A 19,297-nucleotide genomic window follows, 5' to 3' on the forward strand; every position below is an offset into this window, starting at 1 on the left:
GAATAACTTTTGATGTTTTCAACACATCAGGGAAAGTGCCTGCCTGAAGTGAGCAGTTGCATAAATGTGTGAGTACTTCAATCAGGTTTGATGCGCTCTTCTTTAACATTGTTGCAGGTATACCATCAATACCTGCCGATTTGGAATTTTTTAGTCCTTTTATTGCTTTGGCTACTTCATTTTGTGAAACAGAACTGATGTACATTGATCCTCTACATGCACTTATTTTATATTCATTTGCCTTGCATTTGCTCTTGAAGTTTGACTGTAACATATTTTCAGCAACACCTGTGAAAAAGTTGTTAAATGTGTTGGCTACTTCTAAGGGGTTTGCTACTTTTTTATTTTTATGTGATAGTGTTATATTTTTCCAAGGTTGTCTGTATTCTCCGCATTCTTTTTTTATAACACTCCACATAGCCTTTGATTTATTAGCTGAATTATAAATGATTTCATCATTATGCATTATTTTTGCTGCTTTTATTACATTTCTTAATATTTTGGAGTATTTTTTTTATAGTATGCGCGTACTACAGGTGAGGAATTTTTTGAGTTACATATTTCATTAAGTAGTCTTTTCTTTTGGCATGAAACTCTTATTCCCTTTGTGATCCAGCTGTTTGTTCTAGAGTTTCCGCGTATGGGAATGCAAGTTCAAAGAAATGGGTTAATACATCAATGAAAGTGTTGCATTTTTCATTTATATCATTCATTTTGTACATTCCTAGCCATTTTTCTTTCTGTAATAAGTTGTTGAAGTAGTTCACATTATGCTGATTATAACTTCGATATGCTGTCCTGAAAGACATGTTGTTAATAATACTGCCTTGTACTTTCATGCTTAATATTTGAGCAAGATGATCACTAAAACCTCCATTGAAAATTCTTAGTGAGGTGTTGTGTAAACTCTTCTTGACTAGAAACTGATCAAGAGCTGTTTGGCAAGTTTCTGATACTCGGGTAGCTGCTTTTACTTCAGCCTTTAAATTGTAGGATGTAGCAAGGTTCAAAATGGTCTCCCTATTTCCACTATTCGTGAGGAGGTCACTATTAAAGTCCCCACAGATTATCAATTCACAATCCATTTTATTTACTTTATTTAGTAATGACTCCATTTTGCTTAAGAAAAGTTCAAAATTCCCAGACGGTGATCGGTAAACTGTAGCAATAACCAGGTTGAACTGAGTAATTTTTATTCCTGCAATTTCATAATCCTTTTCGACATTTGCCCTAGTTAAGTCAGGTAGTGTAATAAAATCTACATTATCCTTTGTGTAAATTGCTACCCCACCCTGCTTGCTGTTTTTCCTGCAGTAGTAAGTAGCCAAGACAAATTTGTTTATTTTCGTATTCTGGATTAATTCTGGGTTAAGCCAGTGCTCAGAAATGCATAACACTGAGATATCATTAAGTTAGTGTGTTAATAGAACATTAATTTCATCGATCTTATTACGCAGGGATTGCACATTATGGTGATAAATTGTTAGTTCGGGCGTATTCACGGTTCGGTAATTGGGAATCATATTTACAGCATCACATACCTCTAGTTATTTCTACGTCTGCATTTCATGCTTGCATACATATGTACGTATGTACATACTCCACATGTCACTGATGTGGCACTCTCCGACACAAAATGCAAATGGATATCTTGAAACTCCATCTGCTGTACTGTCCTTTCTTATAACACTTTTGACAGAAAGATGGTGACCCTTACACTGGAGCTCTTCAGGTGCCATTGATATAGATTTTAATGCATATTTTAAGCAATGGCTGGAATCAGACATAAGACCCAGGTCATTTCCTGCAGTATTCATAGGTGCCACATTTAGTCCATGGTGATCATTTATTTGAATATCAAGAGTAGAAGTTAATTCAGTATTTGTCTGTGTAACACTTTCTTCTAATTTTTAAAATATTAATTCATTATTTTGCTTCAACCTATACAGCATGAAATGTTGTGGAGAAGTTAGTGGCACTGGCTTGCATACTGTGGCATTTGTGTTCGGACTGACCACCAATAGTTAATGCTTATTTTATTATTTATCATTTCTAGAAGGTACTTGACATTTCTTAAGTTTGTAATGTTTGCATATTGGGGTGTATTTGAAGTTTCTATCGAAAAGTTCAGCTCTATTCTCTCTGTACAATGTTGTCTACAATAAAAATTATTTTAGTGCTAGATGTTGTATGTCACTGACAATGAAACTTTTTGATTTGTACTTGATTGTGGTTATGATGTGTCACTGTTTGGTGGAGATTTTGAGTACTTCAAAACATGAATATTACTGGAATATAAGCAGTACATAATTCCCATGTTCTGTATATTCAGGGAACCAATGGATTCCAAAAGAGCTTGAAATTTGGCATCTGTCAATGTTTCCCGGGAGTTCTGGTCAGTGCCTGACAAAATGGTTGAAGGGGCTGTGAAACACCTTAGTGTACTTAGGTATCCTTGAAGTATGTCTCTGAAGTTATTTTGCCATTACAGTGATTTTATCTTTTATTTTTCTGTCATGAACATAAGCAACTTATGTGAAAGAGTGGTGTGAACATCTCACCATCATATGTGGATTATTTCAGTAGTTAGAAAAATTGTTAAGGCTGTAGAGTACCTCCCTTCAGGGTACATAATTCTTGCTACCGATGGTAGAGAAAGTTGTTGCAGAAAATAACACTTGTAGGTTTTAAGTATTTGACCAGGCAATTTGTCTCTCTATAATTTTAAAATTTTTTGTTTTGTGTTAATTATGTATAACACTTACCTGAAGGTAATTGCTCTGATTACAGGAGTCAGTTCTAGAGACAAGAGTACCGGATAGCCCTCAAACTTCCAAAGAAGACAGTAGTGCTGTAAGTATTGCAATTGCCAAACCAGTATTTCAGAGTCTGTTAACTGATACTTATTTCTACATCTGCATTACATGCTTGCATACATATGTACGTATGTACATACTCCACATGTCACTGATGTGGCACTCTCCGACACAAAATGCAAATGGATATGTTGAAACTCCATCCGCTGTACTGTCCTTTCTTATAACACTTTTGACAGAATGGTGGTGACCCCTACACTGGAGCTCTTCAGGTGCCATTGCTGTAGATTTTAATTCATAATTTAAGCAGTGGCTTGAATCAAACATAAGACCCAGGTCATTTTCAGCACTATTCATGGGTGCCACCCCTAGTCCATGGTGATCATTTATTTGAATATCAAAAGTAGAAGTTAATTCAGTATTTGTCTGTGTGACACTTTCTTCTAATTTTTAAAATATTAACTCATTATTTTGCTTCAAGCTATACAGCATGGATTGTTGTGGAGAAGTTAGTGGCACTGGCTTGCGTACTGTGGCATTTGTGTTCGGACTGACCACCAATAGTTAACGCTTATTTTATTATTTATCATATCTGGAAGGTACTTGACATTTCTTAAGTTTGTAATGTTTGCATATTGGGGAGTATTTGAAGTTTCTATCGAAAAGTTCAGTTCTATTCTCTCTGTACAATGTTGTCTACAATAAAAATTATTTTAGTGTTAGGTGTCATAATGTCACTGACGATGAAACTTTTTGATTTGGACTTAATTGTGGTTATGATATGGCACTGTGTGGTGGAGACGTTGAGTACTTCAAAACATGTACATTACTGGAATACAAGCAGTACATAATTCCCATGGTCTGTATATTCAGGAAACCAATAGATTCCAAAAGAGCTGGAAGTTGGGTATCCATCAATGTTTCCTGGAACTTCTGGTCAGTGCCTGACAAATTGCTTGAAGGGGCTAACCAAGTTAGAAAATACAACATGTGGGATGACATGATAATCTTACTTGAGTTCTCAGACCACCAGTGTCGTGAGAAAAACGAAGGGAAGCTTGATAGCTGGGATAAGTTCCATGCTGAACTGAAGAAAGCATTTGGTGAAAATCACTAGCAGATTTGTCTAGTGGAAGTTTGACCCTAATGCCACTTCCTAAACCAGAATACAAGAGAGCTTACAAACCACATACTTTATGTATTGTGTTGAGCTCTTGTGGTAAATGATGTCACAACAGCAAAATAATTCATTAAGTGGCACCAGAGAATTGAGGGAAGGCAAGTGAAAGAGTCAGAGGAATGAGACATGATTTGAATCCCGAATGTGGTACCCGTTGTAGTTGTGGAAGACCAATACGATCTTGCCTGTCTTATATGACAGGTCGACCAAGATAAGATTAAACATATCATGACAGCCAGAATGTCAGACTAAGAACACAAGAGGCAATGACTATGTACACTGACCACATTCCAGCAAGTGATACATTATGTAAAATGTGACAAACCTGTCCTCAAATTTAGGTGATAATGAGTTGAACGTGTCGTGTGTATTACGATTTTTTGTTTTGTCTTCACTTCTACCTCAGCTCATAGGTAACCACTTTCAGTACGTTTGAGAATGACTGGCTCCTCCCGTTACTGTTGTTTTGACCCGCGAATCTTCTTTTCTGGACTTGCCTCTAGTGTCTGTCCAGATCAGATGTCATTGTTTGTAATGGTCTGCCTTGCCTCACTTGCTCCATTGCCCCATTCACAGAAGTTGTGTGTGTTCATGTGAACAAGAGCACAAGGGAGAATCCTCATTGGCCTCACATAGTCAGCATATGGGTGCTGATGACAGTATTGTTGAACCGCTTCAAATGCGCACACACTCACACACACACACACACACACACACACACACACACACACACACACACACACAGTGTGTTAAAGAATAAGTTTCTCAGTCTTCAGCACCAGTCTCTGGCACCAGTGAAACATGTCACCTTGAATTGATTTTGTCAACTTACTATAGCCATCACATGACAACCCATCACCTGACCAAAGCAGGTGCAACTATTCCTTCTGCCAAGGATAACGCACTGCTGAGCAACAGACATTTGGAGAGCAGAGGAAACAAGGCAGTTTGTTTCCACTGTATTCCACCTGGTCACAGTGTATAGCTTTGCATTGAAAGAAGACAAGTATTTGACAATTGTTACGCCACCAGATGTCATCAATCACTACAGCACTTCATGCCAGCAAGCTGTAGATGATTACAGTCAACTATGGGATGAAGGCCATTGTCATACCCTGGGTGAAGTTGTTCTCCATAATGGTGTTTCCATGTCCTGTCTTTGTCAGAGGTACCAACCACTCACCTAGCCACTGAATTTGAAAAACTAAGTGAATCAACCATATATGGAGGTGAATCTGCCACAGATAAAGATCCTCCATGGATGACAGTCACTAAGATATCACAAAATCTCATTGACATCTTCATTGACGGCCAGCTTGTCTATGAGCTAGCCCATTCAGAGGAGTGTTTCTGTGTAGTGTTGAATCCACTGGGGATCATCCTTCAATATAGATGCCCCCATATAGATTGTTGCCAGATGATTAGAGTTCACTATGGGATGAAGGCCACTGTCATACGCTGTGTGAATTAGCCAGCACTCATATAGATTGTTAACAGATGAATGATGAGTAACCCAGGTGGAGTGGAGAAAGTGGTGCAAGGTGTCATCATTACACACTCAGTGTGTCCTTGGTTCTCTCCTATGGTTGTAGTGAGAAACACACATGGCATATGACATTTGTGCATTGACAACTAAGAACTGAACTATATAAACAAGAAAAACAAGAAATACACACTATGTGATCAAAAGTATCTGAACACCTGGCTGAAAATGACTTACAAGTTCCTGGTGCCCTCCATTGGTAATTGTGGAATTCAAGTAGTTGTTGTTCCACCCTTAGCCTTGATGACAGCTTCCACTCGAGGCATACATTCTGTCAGGTGCTGGAAGGTTTCTTGGAGAATGGCAACCCGTTCTTCACAGAGTACTGCACTGAGGAGAGGTATCGATGTCGGTTAGTGAGGCATGGCACGAAGTCGGCATTCCAAAACATCCCAAAGGTGTTTTATAGGATTCAGGTCAGACTGTGTGCAAGCCAGTCCATTACAGGCATTTTATTGTCATGTAACCACTCTGCCACAGGTTGTGTATTATGAACTGGTGATTGATCATGCTGAAAGGTGCAATCATCATCCCTGAATTACTCTTCAACAATGGGAAGCAAGAAGGTACTTAAAAGACCAATGTAGGCCTGTGCTGTGATAGTGCCATAAGAAACAACAAGGGATGCAAGCCCCCTCCATAAGAAACATGACCACACCATAACACCACCACCTCTGATTTTAATGTTGACACTACACACATTGTCAGATGATGATCACTGGGCATTCGCCAAACCCACATGCTACCATCGGATCACCACATTGTGTACCGCGATTTGTCATCCCACACAATGTTATTCCACTGTTAATTCATCCAATGTTTACGCTCCTTACACCAAGCGAGGCATTGTTTGGCATTTATCGGCATCATGTGTGCCTTATGAGCAGATGCTCTACCATGAAATCCACGTTTTCTCACCTCCCACCTAACTGTCATAGTACTCGAGCCTCTTCAACTGTCGGCGGTCTCTGTCAGTCCAGTGGTGAGGTTTGGCCTGTACATTTTTGTGCTGTACATGTCCCTTCACGTTTCCACTTCACTATCCCATCGGAAACAGTGGACCTAGGGATGTTTAGGAGTGTGGAAATCTCGTGTACAGATGTATCACACAAGTGACACCCTATCACCCTACCATGTTCGAAGTCCATGAATTCTGCGGAGTGTGCCACTCTGCTCTCTCATGATGTGTAATGACTACTGAGGTTATTGATATGGAGTACCTGGCAGTAGGTGGCAGCACAATGCACTTAATATGAAACACATATGTTTTTGGGGTGTCCGGATACTTTTGATCATATAGTGTATTTCTCCATTTGCCAGTTGTTGATGAGAATCCAGATTGCTAGTAAGGAGCAAACTGTTTCTCTACTAAGGACATATAGTCAGGCTATTGGGAAATGGAGGTTGGTCAGGCTGACTTGAGAAAGATTTTCATCAAACTCCTGACAGTCCCAATGGGCTCAAAGTTATGTAGTTTGCACTATATAATACACCAGCCATGTTTGAATATGGAATGGAGTACCTTCTTCAAAACCTTATATGGACAACATATTTGTGCTGTTTGGATGATATTGTCATTTTAGGACGACATTTGAAGAACATCCTGAGAACTGTGCTTAAATGTGTTCACGCTGAAGTTCTCCATGAATCTGAAAGATTTCCTGTTGGTTGCCTAAAAAATAATTATTATATTGGGCCATTTAGTTAATGGCAATAGAGCCCATCCTGTTCCAAAGAAAATAAAAGCAAGCACAGATTTTCCGTCTTCTCAGCACGACTATGGTGTGAGAAGTTCCTTCAGAATGTGGTGATCCTACCAGTGATTTGAAAAGGACTTCTGGACAAGGTATACCCATCGCATGAACTGCTGTTGAGAGATGCTAAATTTTCCTAGAATGAGGCACAATGAGATCTTTCCTGTCCCTAAGGTGGCATGAATGTCATCTTCACTCATAGCACTTTTCGACAAGAATGCTGACCCAGAACTTCATACCCACACTAACAGATAGGGGTTAGGTTAATTTCTACTACATCTACAGGTAGGTGCTGAAATGGAAATATCTTATGCTTCCAGAGTACTCTCCTCCAAGTGTCAGATGAAGTACTCTCAAACCAAAAGATTGCCCTGAAATTGTTGGGGCAATGAACAAGTGCATTTTTATTTATTTGCAAATTACTGATGCCGGTGATGAACCAAGATTCTCTTTTCTAGAAAACAAGCATGATGAATCAGCCATCATGACTGGCTGTATGTATGCTGAGACTTCAGGAGTATGGTGTTCCAGTGGTGTACAGAATCAGATGCAAACTTAAGGACGCTGAGTGCCTTTTGTTGTGACTGGCAATTCGGTATTTTTCACAAACACAACTTTTGTTGATGTAAGTTCACAAGGTTGATAACTGAACAACCAACAAAAGGTATCAATAAGAATGTCAGTAAAAGTCTCCTAATTGAGGCAAACAAAAGTTCACTTCTAGTTTTCCACAAAGGTTTGTGGTAAACACACACACTCTAGTAATAGCCCAATTCAGAGACGAAGAAGTAATCTTCCACAGTCGAAGTACGCGAGGTCGGCATCGGGAGTGAACTGAACTTTGGTGCTGGTTCTAGCCCGTAAATAGCTGTCTCCAGAGAATCATGTTGTGGTGTAGTGATACTTCTTGCAGGCCGTGGTTCAAGCTCCCTCTGCAGGAAGTAGTGCTCGTAATGTCTGTTTCCATTATCTTGTATGTAAATAGCCTGTGTTTACCATGGTGCTTTTGGTATGCCTTGGACATAGACAATGTCATCCTCTGTGGTGTAATATGGGTTGCCGGCCCTTAGGGGCTAACTTTGCTCCGCTATAACACCCCTCCCTCCTTGGAAAAGCTGATGCGCCACAGGCGACCGCAGGGGAAAGAGTACCAATATATCCCTGTGCCGTAGGCTGATCTGCAGCTAAGCCCTCCTGAAGGAGGCAGTGTAACCCGTCTGCCGGAGAGAAGGGCGCCTCCTTCCGCGCGAGGTGGCTGGAATGCCACAGCGGTGGTGGTTGTGAGGTGGCGACGGGCTGGACAAGCAGCATTGGGATGTCCGCGTCGTCAAACTGAGACAGCGCCGAAGAGGTGCCAGGAAGTGGGTTCAGGGGAAGGTCCCAGAGCTGCCCCGTGTGGAGAGTCTGAGGTGGTGCGGGGGTAGCAGCCGGTGCCTGCTGGCTATCTCTGGGAAGATCATCCACCAACTGAGAAGAGGGCATCAACATACGCCCTAAGGAAGGGACCGGCAATGGGAGAGAGACAGGAGACCGTGTTTGGGGCTGCGGCTGCTTGAGGAAACAAGGAGACATTTGGTTGCGGTGCAGCTAGGCATATGCTGAACAGTTGTCGACCATGGGGCCAAATAATGACCCCCAGAAGCCAGCTGGTCTGGGGCCCGAAACCGCAAGCCCACACCTTGGAGCAGGAGGCATACCGTGAAGTGCATGGCAGGGTGCAAGGTCCAACCTGTGGCAGGAGGAGATGTAGTCGGGTCTCAGTCTGGCGACCATAGAGCAGTTTGGCTGGACTCTTGTCACCCACCAGTGTGGCCCTGTAGGTACTTCTTCATTTGAGTTTTAAAAGTGCGAACAAGGCACTCCGCCTCTCCATTGGATTGAGGATGGAAAGGAGGGGTAAAGATGTGGTGGATACCATTATCGTGACAGAATTTGGCATACTCGTGGCCGTGAAATTGCGGGCCGTTGTCTGATACCAAGGTGACGAAAAGGCTTTCAGTGGAAAATATTTTTGACAGGGCCATGATAGTATTCTCTGTGGTGATAGTGGAGCAACGGATAATGAAAGGGAAGTTGGAGTAGGCATCTGTGATGAGAAACCACTAAGCGCCAAGAAAGTGCCCTACAAAATCCACATGGATGTTTTCCCATGGGAGGGAAGCAGTCGGCCAGGACTGGAGGGACCCACGTGGGTGGGATGTGCCTGGGTACTGCTAGCAACCCCGAACCATGTGTTCCACATCTGCTGTCATGTCTGCTCAGAAGACATGACGACGTGTGATGGTTTTGGTCTGGGCAATACCCCAGTGACATTGATGTAAGACGTGGGGAAGTTGGTACGATGACTCATGGAGTGGCGTTATTTTCCACATGGAGGAGCACCCAGTTGATGGCCACAAGTTGATGGAGGATGGAGAAGAAGAATCGGAGGTCAGCCTGGGCAGGAGGCAGAGGAAGCATCGGACAGCCGCGGTGAACCAGTTGGAGGAGCGGATCTGCGGTCATCGCTGCGACCACCATATCAGCTGTGACTGGGCATGCAGCTAACACATCCTGTATGTCGTCGTCAACCTGAAATATTAGGAGGTCCAATGCCGAATCCTGGCTGGAGGGGAGCCGAGACAAGGCATTGGCGTTGGCATGCTGGGAGGTGGGCCAGAATTGGATTGTGTATGTGAAATGTGAAAGGAATATGGCCCATAGCTGCAGGTGGTGGGAAGTCTTCATGGGTCACTGGGCTGACAGTGAAAATAAGGCCACAAAAAGACCTACCGCAAAGATACGGGAGGAATTTGGTACAGGCAAACATGATGGCTAGGGCGTCCTTCTCAATTTGAAATTATTGGCATTGGGCCTCTGTAAGGGATTTAGATATGTACGCCACCAGGCATTCTGATCCATCCTTTAGACGGTGCGAAAGGACAGCCCCAACACAATAGTCTGAGGCGTCCATAGCCAAGAGGAGAGGAGGAGAGGGGTTATATGTCGGGAGACATGCCACAGAGTGCAACCTCCACTTTAAGGTATGGAAAGCCGATTCATAAGCTGGGGACACATGAAAAGGCACGTTCTTTCGGCATAGGTGTTTTTTTTTTTTTCAGTGGAGGAGGGGGGACAATGTGGGTGGTGGAGGGAATGAACTATGAACTTTTGACAGTAAGCAATTTTACCCAGGAAAGAATGCAATTGGCGGACATTGCACGGACAAGGAAGGGCCGCTATAGTGGCGCTGTGGGAGGAGGTAGGCGATATGCCGTCACAGGAAATGATGTGACCCAGGTAGGAGATAGCAGGTTGAAAAAAGGAGCATTTAGCAAGGTTGCATTTTAGGTCCACAGTCTGCAGGCGCAGGAACAATTGTTGCAGATGACTGAGATGTTCATCAGGATGTTCATCTGTGGTACAGCTGGTGATGACGATGTCGTCGAGGTAGTTTATACAACCTGGTACATCCCACAAGAGCTGTTCCAAGTAATGCTGAAAGATGGCCGGTGCACTAGCGATGCCATACATGAGGCAGTTCAACCGGAACAGCCCAAATGATGTGTTGATGATGGCAAAGTGAGTAGAAGGCTCCTCTAAAGGTAATTGGAGGTAGGCCTCGGCAAGATCGATCTTCGAAAAAAAAAATTCCCCCCCCCCAAGCTTTGAGAACAGGTCCTCGGGATGTGGGAGAGGATAGTCTTCAACCTGTAGCTGAGGGTTAAGTGCAGCCTTGAAGTCGCCACAAACTCGAAGACGCCTATCTGGTCTCTTGAGGACGACCAAGGTCGTCGCCCATGAACTGTAATGGACTGGAGTGACAACTCCCTCCATGGTGAGACAGTCCATTTCTTGTTGAAGAGGCTGCTGGAGGGCATGGGGAACCTGCCGGGCTCGGAAGTACTTCAGGTGGGCAGACAGTTTCAGCTGGAGCGACGCATTAAAATCTGAAGCACAGACGACGCCTGGCAAGAACAGGTAATAGAATTCCTTGCACAAGGTATTGACTGCCGGGAACGGAACCTGGGAAGACACCAGGTGAACATTGTTGTCAATGGATGGCGAAGCCAAAAGCCCAAAAGGCATCCAACCCAAAGAGATACGCCATGGCCGCATTGTTGACCACAAGGAAGGCAACTTCCTGGGGAACCAATTGATACATGGCAGAAGCTGTGAACTGACCCGAGAGGGTGATAGCTTGCTTATTATAAGTAAGGGGTAGGCTCCGAGGTGTGGGCACCTGGGGGGGTCACCCCAATCTTCAAAAAAATGGTTCAAGTGGCTCTGAGCACTATGCGACTTAACATCTGTGGTCATCAGTCGCCTACAACTTAGAACTAATTAAACCTAACTAACCTAAGAACATCACACACATCCATGCCCAAGGCAGGATTCGAACCTGCGACCGTAGCAGTCGCGCGGTTCTGGACTGAGCGCCTAGAACCGCGAGACCACCGCAGCCGGCACCCCAATCTTCGCATAAGAGGAATAGTTCATCAGTGAGACTGCTGCTCTGGTATCCACCTGCATCTGCAGCAGCTGACCGTTGACCTGAACATCAATCATCAGCTTTGAAGATCCCGAAAACTGCACCTGGTTGACATCCATGGGTATAGGCCCCCAACGGTTATTGGCCAGGTGAGGAGGGGGCTGCTGAGATCAGCAGACCAAACTGACATGTCGCTTACGGGCACACACTGCACAATATGCCCACCTGTCAGGGCAGTCTTCCCTTGCGTGTTTCTTAAAGCATCCCAGGCAGGACGGCAGCAGGAGGGGCTGGCAGCACTGGCGAGGGCGCATGGGGGCCTTTGTGCACCGACAGTCTGCACCGGACCCGCGGAGCTGCCCGAGGGCGCGAAGTCCTGGACAGGGCGGCTGCCCTATCACTGTTGTGCAGAACAGGACGGTTGGCACCGGTCATCGGAATGGACGGCAGCAAGTGCGTCTTCGACCTCCGCCAGCAATGCGTCGGTCTCCGAGGCATCATGGTCGCAGAGGGCCGCCACTTCTGCCGAGGATTCCTAATGCTTGTTGGCCACCGTAGAGACTTTGAACTTCAATTCTAGATCAATGATCTGGTCCAGAGTATGATCATTGCGTCTGAGAGCATCGGGGTGGGGCTAGATGAGGTGGTCGCGGACTCTTTGGAGACTCGTGTGTTGAAGTGACATTTCTTGCTTAGACCTTTCAGTTCCGCTGCCCACCGGTGATAGGATTATCCAGCCTTCTTGCAACACTGGTAAAATTCAACTTAGGTAGCCAACACGTGGAACTGTTATCGGTAGTAAGCCGCGAGAACTTCACAAATCTGGGAGAAAGTCAAAGAATCCGGAGGTTGAGGTTGGAGTTTCGTCAAGAGAACATATAATTTGGATTGGTTCCAGGACAAAAAGTAGGAACAACAAGCAGCCTCCTGGACAACCTGGTGGATTTGAAAATGCTGCTGGAGCCACTTATTGAATGTTTCCCAGTCTTGCGCATCCTCACTGTAAGCTGGAAACAGCAGGGGCGGCGGAACGGGCGGTTTTGCAAGAGTTCCATAAATAAATGTTCTTGTGTATCCTGACATTTCTTGCAAAACTGGTTTGTTGTGCACGTTTTGGACCAGTCGCTGAAGGACAACTTCCGCCATGAGGAAGACACATGAGTTTAGTACCATCCTATCTGTACACGGGTGTTCATAATAAATGTGCTTACATTGCAAAGTAATGTTCTTCATTGGCAATCCTGCAATCACATTTCAACTTGATTGTGGTTACAATGTGACAGTATGCCACTGCTGAATTTATTAATGTATGGCAATGAGGGAAATAATGGAATAGCCTGGAAGAACATGTCTTATTTAAAAGATTGGAAGTCAGTAGAAAAAGTTCAAATGATAATGGTTTGTTGTGATGTGTGTTCAGGGTGGTTGTAATTAAGGACATGGAAAACATAAATAATGATAAACCATTGATAGAAACACATTTTTCTTCCCAAATCAGAGAATAAAATTCATTAATTGCCTACCATATTTTCATTACAGGTTAGAAACACATCTCACTGTGAATGACCATCTGCATACACAGACAGTCTGGAACTGCACTAGAGATAATGTTCCACAGTTTATTGAAAAGTGTATTGTTTGTCAATAAGGTGTATAAATTACATTTATACAGCCACTTTTTGTTGTTTCAACCATCATCAACTGGAGGAAATAATGATTATATGTGTTGATTTAGAAAAGTGTATTTCTCATAGAAGGCACTTTCATACACCAACTGTAGCAATGGCAAATTTAAAATGAATCATAATCAAATTGTGACACACTTGTAAAACACTTATATAAATTCCACATGTATTCCTGACTGTTAACTATCAGGATTACATATGTAGTTTCTATAAGTTTTTAAGAGTTTGTCAGAATCTGATTGTAGTGCATTTTCTGTTTTACCAATGCTACATATGGTGTATGTAATTGTGTTCTATGAGAAATATACATATCTAAACCAACTGACATTATTTTTTTTTTCATCCAGTTGATGATGGTTGAAAGAACTGAAATGGGTGCAGTAAATAAAATTATACAGCATATTTTCCAAACAATCATGCATCTGTATAACTATCTTGCTCCTGTAGCCAGGTACCTACATAAATTGATTTCACAGTTGTCTACAGCACTTTTCAAATGATAGACCATGGAATATGCAGCTGTCATGACACAAATTGTGCACTGCTTGAAGATTGCACATTTCATCCAGCTTTCTCAGTGATTTCAACACTAACTTCTTGAACAATTTGTGGTGCAATTGTCCATCAGCTTCTCGCAGTAGTAACTCCCAAATCACCAGTTAATTCGAGCTTTTGAATTGTGTTCTTGAACCCCAGTGTGGAAAGCGAACATCTCCGTATTCCTTCACTGGATCAATTCTCATAAGCAGCAACAGCAGCAATATTGCCACTGTTTCGGTACAACAGCTTTTCAGTAACCCCTGTTGACATTGTGCAGACCCATGTTGACTGTCTACAACTGTAAAGCACACTGATGATTATGTTTCAATGCTGTTGACATTCCAGTGGCAGTGCCTAACAGCAAGTTATGACACCAACACTACTAACTGCACAAATCCTGCAGAACGCAGTCTGCACATTATTTGTATGAAGTTAGGTAAATAATGTTATGTCATGTCTGGCTTGAAAGTGGAAGTGTAATCATTAGCAGCCTTTGTTTGTACAGCCGAGAGAATGCTTCAGGCAGGAAATCTTGAAGTTTATTTTAAAAAATTCAAATTATGTGTAAGATAATTTTTTTTTGTGTATTTACTGCTACCAGGTTTAGAGTTAAATAATAAATTATTAATGCAGCAAGGCAAATAAAAGAAAGAGTTCTTAAAAATGAATTTTACGTAATTAAGTAGAAAGTTGTAGGAGCAAATTTCAGAGATATCTTGGTTATTTTCGTCTTTGTATTTTTGTAAGCATGTTTGTGCTGTGTTTCTAATGAAGATGTTATTGATAGGATATTAAATACAGGCCTTCCTTCCTTCAATTGCCTGCAGCCAATTTTTAAATACACTAGGCAATGACATGTCAGGCACCTTAGTGTACTGTGAATATAGTTTATTCTTGTAAATTTACACATTACGCTCATATATTGAGATGAAAGAAGAGAGAACCTTTAGGGATCCTAGTTGCTTGAAGTTTGTCTCTGAAGTTATTGTGCCATTACAGTGTTTTTATCTTTCATATTTCTGTCGTGAACATAAGCAATTTTACGTGCATGAGTGGTGCGAACATCTTACCATCACATGTGGATTATGTTCAGTAGTTAGAAAGATTGTTAAGGCTGTCGAGTACTTCCCTTCGGGGGGACATGTCTTGCTACTGATGACAGAGAAAGTTGTTGCAGAAAATAACAGCTGTGGGTCTTAACTTTGGCCCATCTACTTATCTTTCTGTAATTTTAACTTTTTTTGTTTTGTTTTAATTATGTATTACTCTTACCTGAAAAGGTAATTTATTATCTCAAAATTGTTGCTTTTATGCAGTAATGTGAGTACTTCCCTCACTACTTGTCTGAAATACCCCCTCTGCTACTCTGATTACAGGAGTCAGTTCTTGTGACAAGACTACCGGATAGCCCTCAACCTTCAAATGAAGACGGTAGTGTTGTAAGTAATGCAATTGCCAATTCATTAGATAAGAAACTGTTAACTAATTGTTATTTCTACATCTGCATTACATATACATTATCCACATACCACTGATGTGGCACTTTGCGACACAAAGTGGAAAGGGGTATACTGAACATACATCCACAGTACCGTCCTTTCTGACAAGGTTGTTCACAGAATAATGGTGACCCTTACGCTGGAGTTCTTCAGCAGCTTTTGCTGCTGATTTTAATACATAATTTAAGCAGTGGCTTGTGTCAAACGTAAGACCCAGGAAATTTTCTGCAGTATTCATAGACGTCGATCCTAGACCATGGTGATCATTTATATGAATATCAAGAATAGAAGTTACCTCAGTATCAGTCATTGTGACACTTTCTTCTAACATTTAAAAGATTAGTTAGTAATGTTTGCATATTGTGGAATATTTGAAGTTTCTATGAAAGAGTTCACTTCTGTTCTTTCTGTACATTGGAGTATACAATAAAAATGCTGTTAGTGCTAGGTGTTACATTTTACTGAAGATGCAACATTCGAATTTGGACATTGTGACATTGTTTGGTGGAGATGTCGATTACTTCAAAATATGTACATCACCAGAATGTAAGCAGTACATCATTCCTATGGTCTGTATATTCAGGAAACCAATCGATTCCAAAAGAACAGGAAGTCAGGAATCCAACAATTTTTTCTGGATTTCTAGTCAGGACACGACTAAATGGTTGAAGGGGCTCACTAAGTCTGCAAATACAACAAGTGGGATGACACGATGAGCTTGGCAAATGTGTACTTTTACTTGAGTTCAGAGTCCCAAGGAGAATGAAGAGGAGTGTGGTAGTTGTGATAAAGGCCATGCCAAACTGAAGAGAACAGTTGGTGACAATTACCAGCAACTCTACCTAGTGGGAGAACAATTGCAAAGCAGGTGGCAGTAGCATGCAGAAATGACAGTCTTACATACAGAAAATTATAACCCTTTGCCACATTGTAAATATGAATATAAAAGAAGCTGGCAAAACCACACACTTTGCAGAAGGTACGTTGTTCTTGTGATAAAGGATGTGATAACAACAGAAGAATTTATGAAGTGCTGCTAGAGAATTAGGGAATGCAGAGACAGGAGTCAGACAAATGAACTATGTCTTGACTCGCGAATGTGGTAACTGTTGCAGCTGTGGAAGACCCCCATGATCTTGCCTCTCACATATACTCGGTAGAGAGAAAGTAGATTCAGCATTTTATGTCACCCAGAACTGTGAAACTAAGTACACAAGAGGTAGTAGCCATGTACCCTCACCCCATGTGATACTGATGTAGAGTATTTTAAAGCAGAAGTTTATCAATTTTTTGTACCATTCAGTTTTTGTAAGTGTGTTTGTGCTGTGTTTGTAATGAAGATGTTATTGATAGGATATTAAATACAGGCCTTCCTTCCTTCAGCTGCCAGTAGCCAATTTTAAATATACTAGGCAATGACATGTCGGGCACCTTAGTGTACTGTGAATATAGTTTGTACTTGTAAATTTGCACATTATGCTCCTATATTGAGATGAAAGAAGAGAGAACCTTTAGGTATTCGAGTGGCCTAAAGTTTGTCTCTGAAGTTATTGTGCCATTACAGTGATTTTATCTTTTATTTTTCTGTCATGAACATAAGCAATTTATGTTAAAGAGTGGTGTTGACATCTCACCACCATATGTGGATTATGCTCAGTAGTTAGAAAGATTGTTAAGGCTATCGAGTACTTCCCTTCCGGGGCGTAAGGCTTGCTACCAATGATAGATAAAGTTGTTGCAGAAAATTAGAGCCATGGGTCTTAACTTTTGCCCAGCTGTTTATCTTTCAGTAATTTTAACCTTTTTTGTTTGTTTTGATTATGCATTACTCTTACCTGGAAAGGTAATTGAATGTCTCAAAATTGTTGCTTTTCTGCAGTATTGTGAATACTTCCCTCACTACTTGTCTGAAATACCCCCTCTGCTACTCTGATTGCAGGAGTCAGTTCTTGTGACAAGACTACCGGATAGCACTCAACCTTCAAATGAAGACAGTAGTGCTGTAAGTAATGCAATTTCCAATTCAGTAGTTCAGAATTTGTTAACTGATAGTTATTTCCACATCTACATTACATACACATTCTCCACATGCCACTGATGTAGCACTTTCCAACACAAAGTGGAAAGGGGCACCCTGAACATACATCCACTGTAACATCCTTTCTGACAAGGATGTTCACAGAATAATGGTGACCCTTACACTGGAGTTCTTCAACAGCATTTTCTGCTGATTTTGAATACATAATTTGAGGAGTGGCTTGTATCAAGTGTAAGACACAGTAAATTTTCAGAAGTATTCATAGACATAAATCCTAGACCGTGGTGATCATTTACATGAATATTAAGAATAGAAGTTAATTCAGTATCAGTCGCTGTGACACTTTCTTCTAACATTTAAAACATTAACTGTTTCTTTTGCTTCAAGCTATACGGCATGCGGTGTTGTGTAGAGGTTAGGAGCACTGGTTTGCATGCTCTGAGTTGTCAATTCAAACTGATCGCCATTAGTTAATCCTCATTTATTATTTCTCATTTCTGGATAGTCCTTGAAATTTCATAAGTTAGTAATGTTTGCATATTGTGGAATATTAGAAGTTTCTATGAAAAAGTTGACTTCTGTTCTTTCTGTACATTGGAGTATACAATACAAATGCTGTCAGTGCTAGGTGTTACATTTTACTGAAGATGCAACTTTTGAATTTGGACAATGTGATATTGTTTGGTGGAGATGTCGCAGTACATCATTCTTATGGTCTATATATTCAGAAAAACCACCGATTCCAAAAGAACAGGAAGTCAGGCATCCAACAATGTTTTCTGGATTTCTGGATTTCTGGTGAGGGCTTGACTAAATGGTTGAAGAAGTCTGCAGATACAGCATGTAGGATGACATGATGAGCTTGACAAATGTGCACTATAGTTGGGTGGCTCAACCCACTAGTGTCCCAAGAAGAATGAAGAGGAATATGATAGTTGGGATAAAAGCCATGCCAAACTGAAGAAAACAGTTGGTGGCAATTACCTCTGTCTAGTGGGAGAACAATTGCAAAGCAGTTGGCACTGGTGTGCAGAAACAACAGTCTTACATACAGAATATTATGTCCTTGTGCCACGTTGTAAATCTGAATATAAAATAAGCTGACAAAACCTCACACTTTGCAGAAGGTGTGCTGTTCTTGTGGTAAAGGATGTGATAACAACAGAATAATTCGTGAAGTGGTGCTAGAGAATTGAGGAAATGCAGAGAAAAGAGTCAGACAAATGAGTTATGTCTTGACTCGCGAATATGGTAACTGTTGCATCTGTGGAAGACCCCCACGATCTTGCCTCTCACATATACTTGGTAGTGAGAGAGTGGAGTCAGCATTTTATGACAGCCAGAACTGTGAAACTAAGTGCACAAGAGGTAGCAGCCATGTACCCTGACCCCATGTGAGGCCAATGTAGAGTATTTTAAAGCAGACGTTTATCAATTTTTTGTACCATTTGTGCTACCAGTCAAACATGTTAGTAAGAATTCACTTGGCCAACTTAAACTTAAGCCATAACCATCACATGACAACCCAACACCTGACCAAAGCAAGTACAACCATCTCCTAAAGATGTATTCAACATCTATTACACCAACAGCTATCAACAATCACAACAGTTCTATTTTCACATCGTTAAACTGTAGGTGATTATATTGAACAGTTTGACAAATATTTTGGGTGAGATGGTTCCACAACATTCCATAGCCACTCCCCATTGTGGTAGAGTGGTACCAGCCACTCACCTAATCAGTGATTTCAGGAAAACTAATTGAAACG

At 41.7% G+C, this 19,297-nt stretch overlaps 1 protein-coding gene across 19 annotated transcripts in view; it reads left to right on the forward strand.

The window, feature by feature from the left end:
* The window catches only part of LOC126299135 (uncharacterized), a 450,753-nt gene that overhangs the window by 383,978 nt on the left and 47,478 nt on the right, over positions 1-19,297 (forward strand). For 9 of the 19 annotated variants that reach the window (XM_049990880.1, XM_049990898.1, XM_049990885.1 and 6 more), the window contains 3 exons: positions 2,791-2,853; positions 15,366-15,428; positions 17,428-17,490. In XM_049990880.1, the coding sequence (XP_049846837.1) occupies positions 2,791-2,853; positions 15,366-15,428; positions 17,428-17,490 (189 nt within the window). The remainder of the gene's footprint in view (positions 1-2,790; positions 2,854-15,365; positions 15,429-17,427; positions 17,491-19,297) is intronic. The other 10 variants (XM_049990889.1, XM_049990893.1, XM_049990895.1 and 7 more) reach the window with 5 other exon arrangements.

This window comes from Schistocerca gregaria, chromosome X (assembly GCF_023897955.1).
Source record: "Schistocerca gregaria isolate iqSchGreg1 chromosome X, iqSchGreg1.2, whole genome shotgun sequence".
NCBI lineage: Eukaryota > Metazoa > Arthropoda > Insecta > Orthoptera > Acrididae > Schistocerca > Schistocerca gregaria.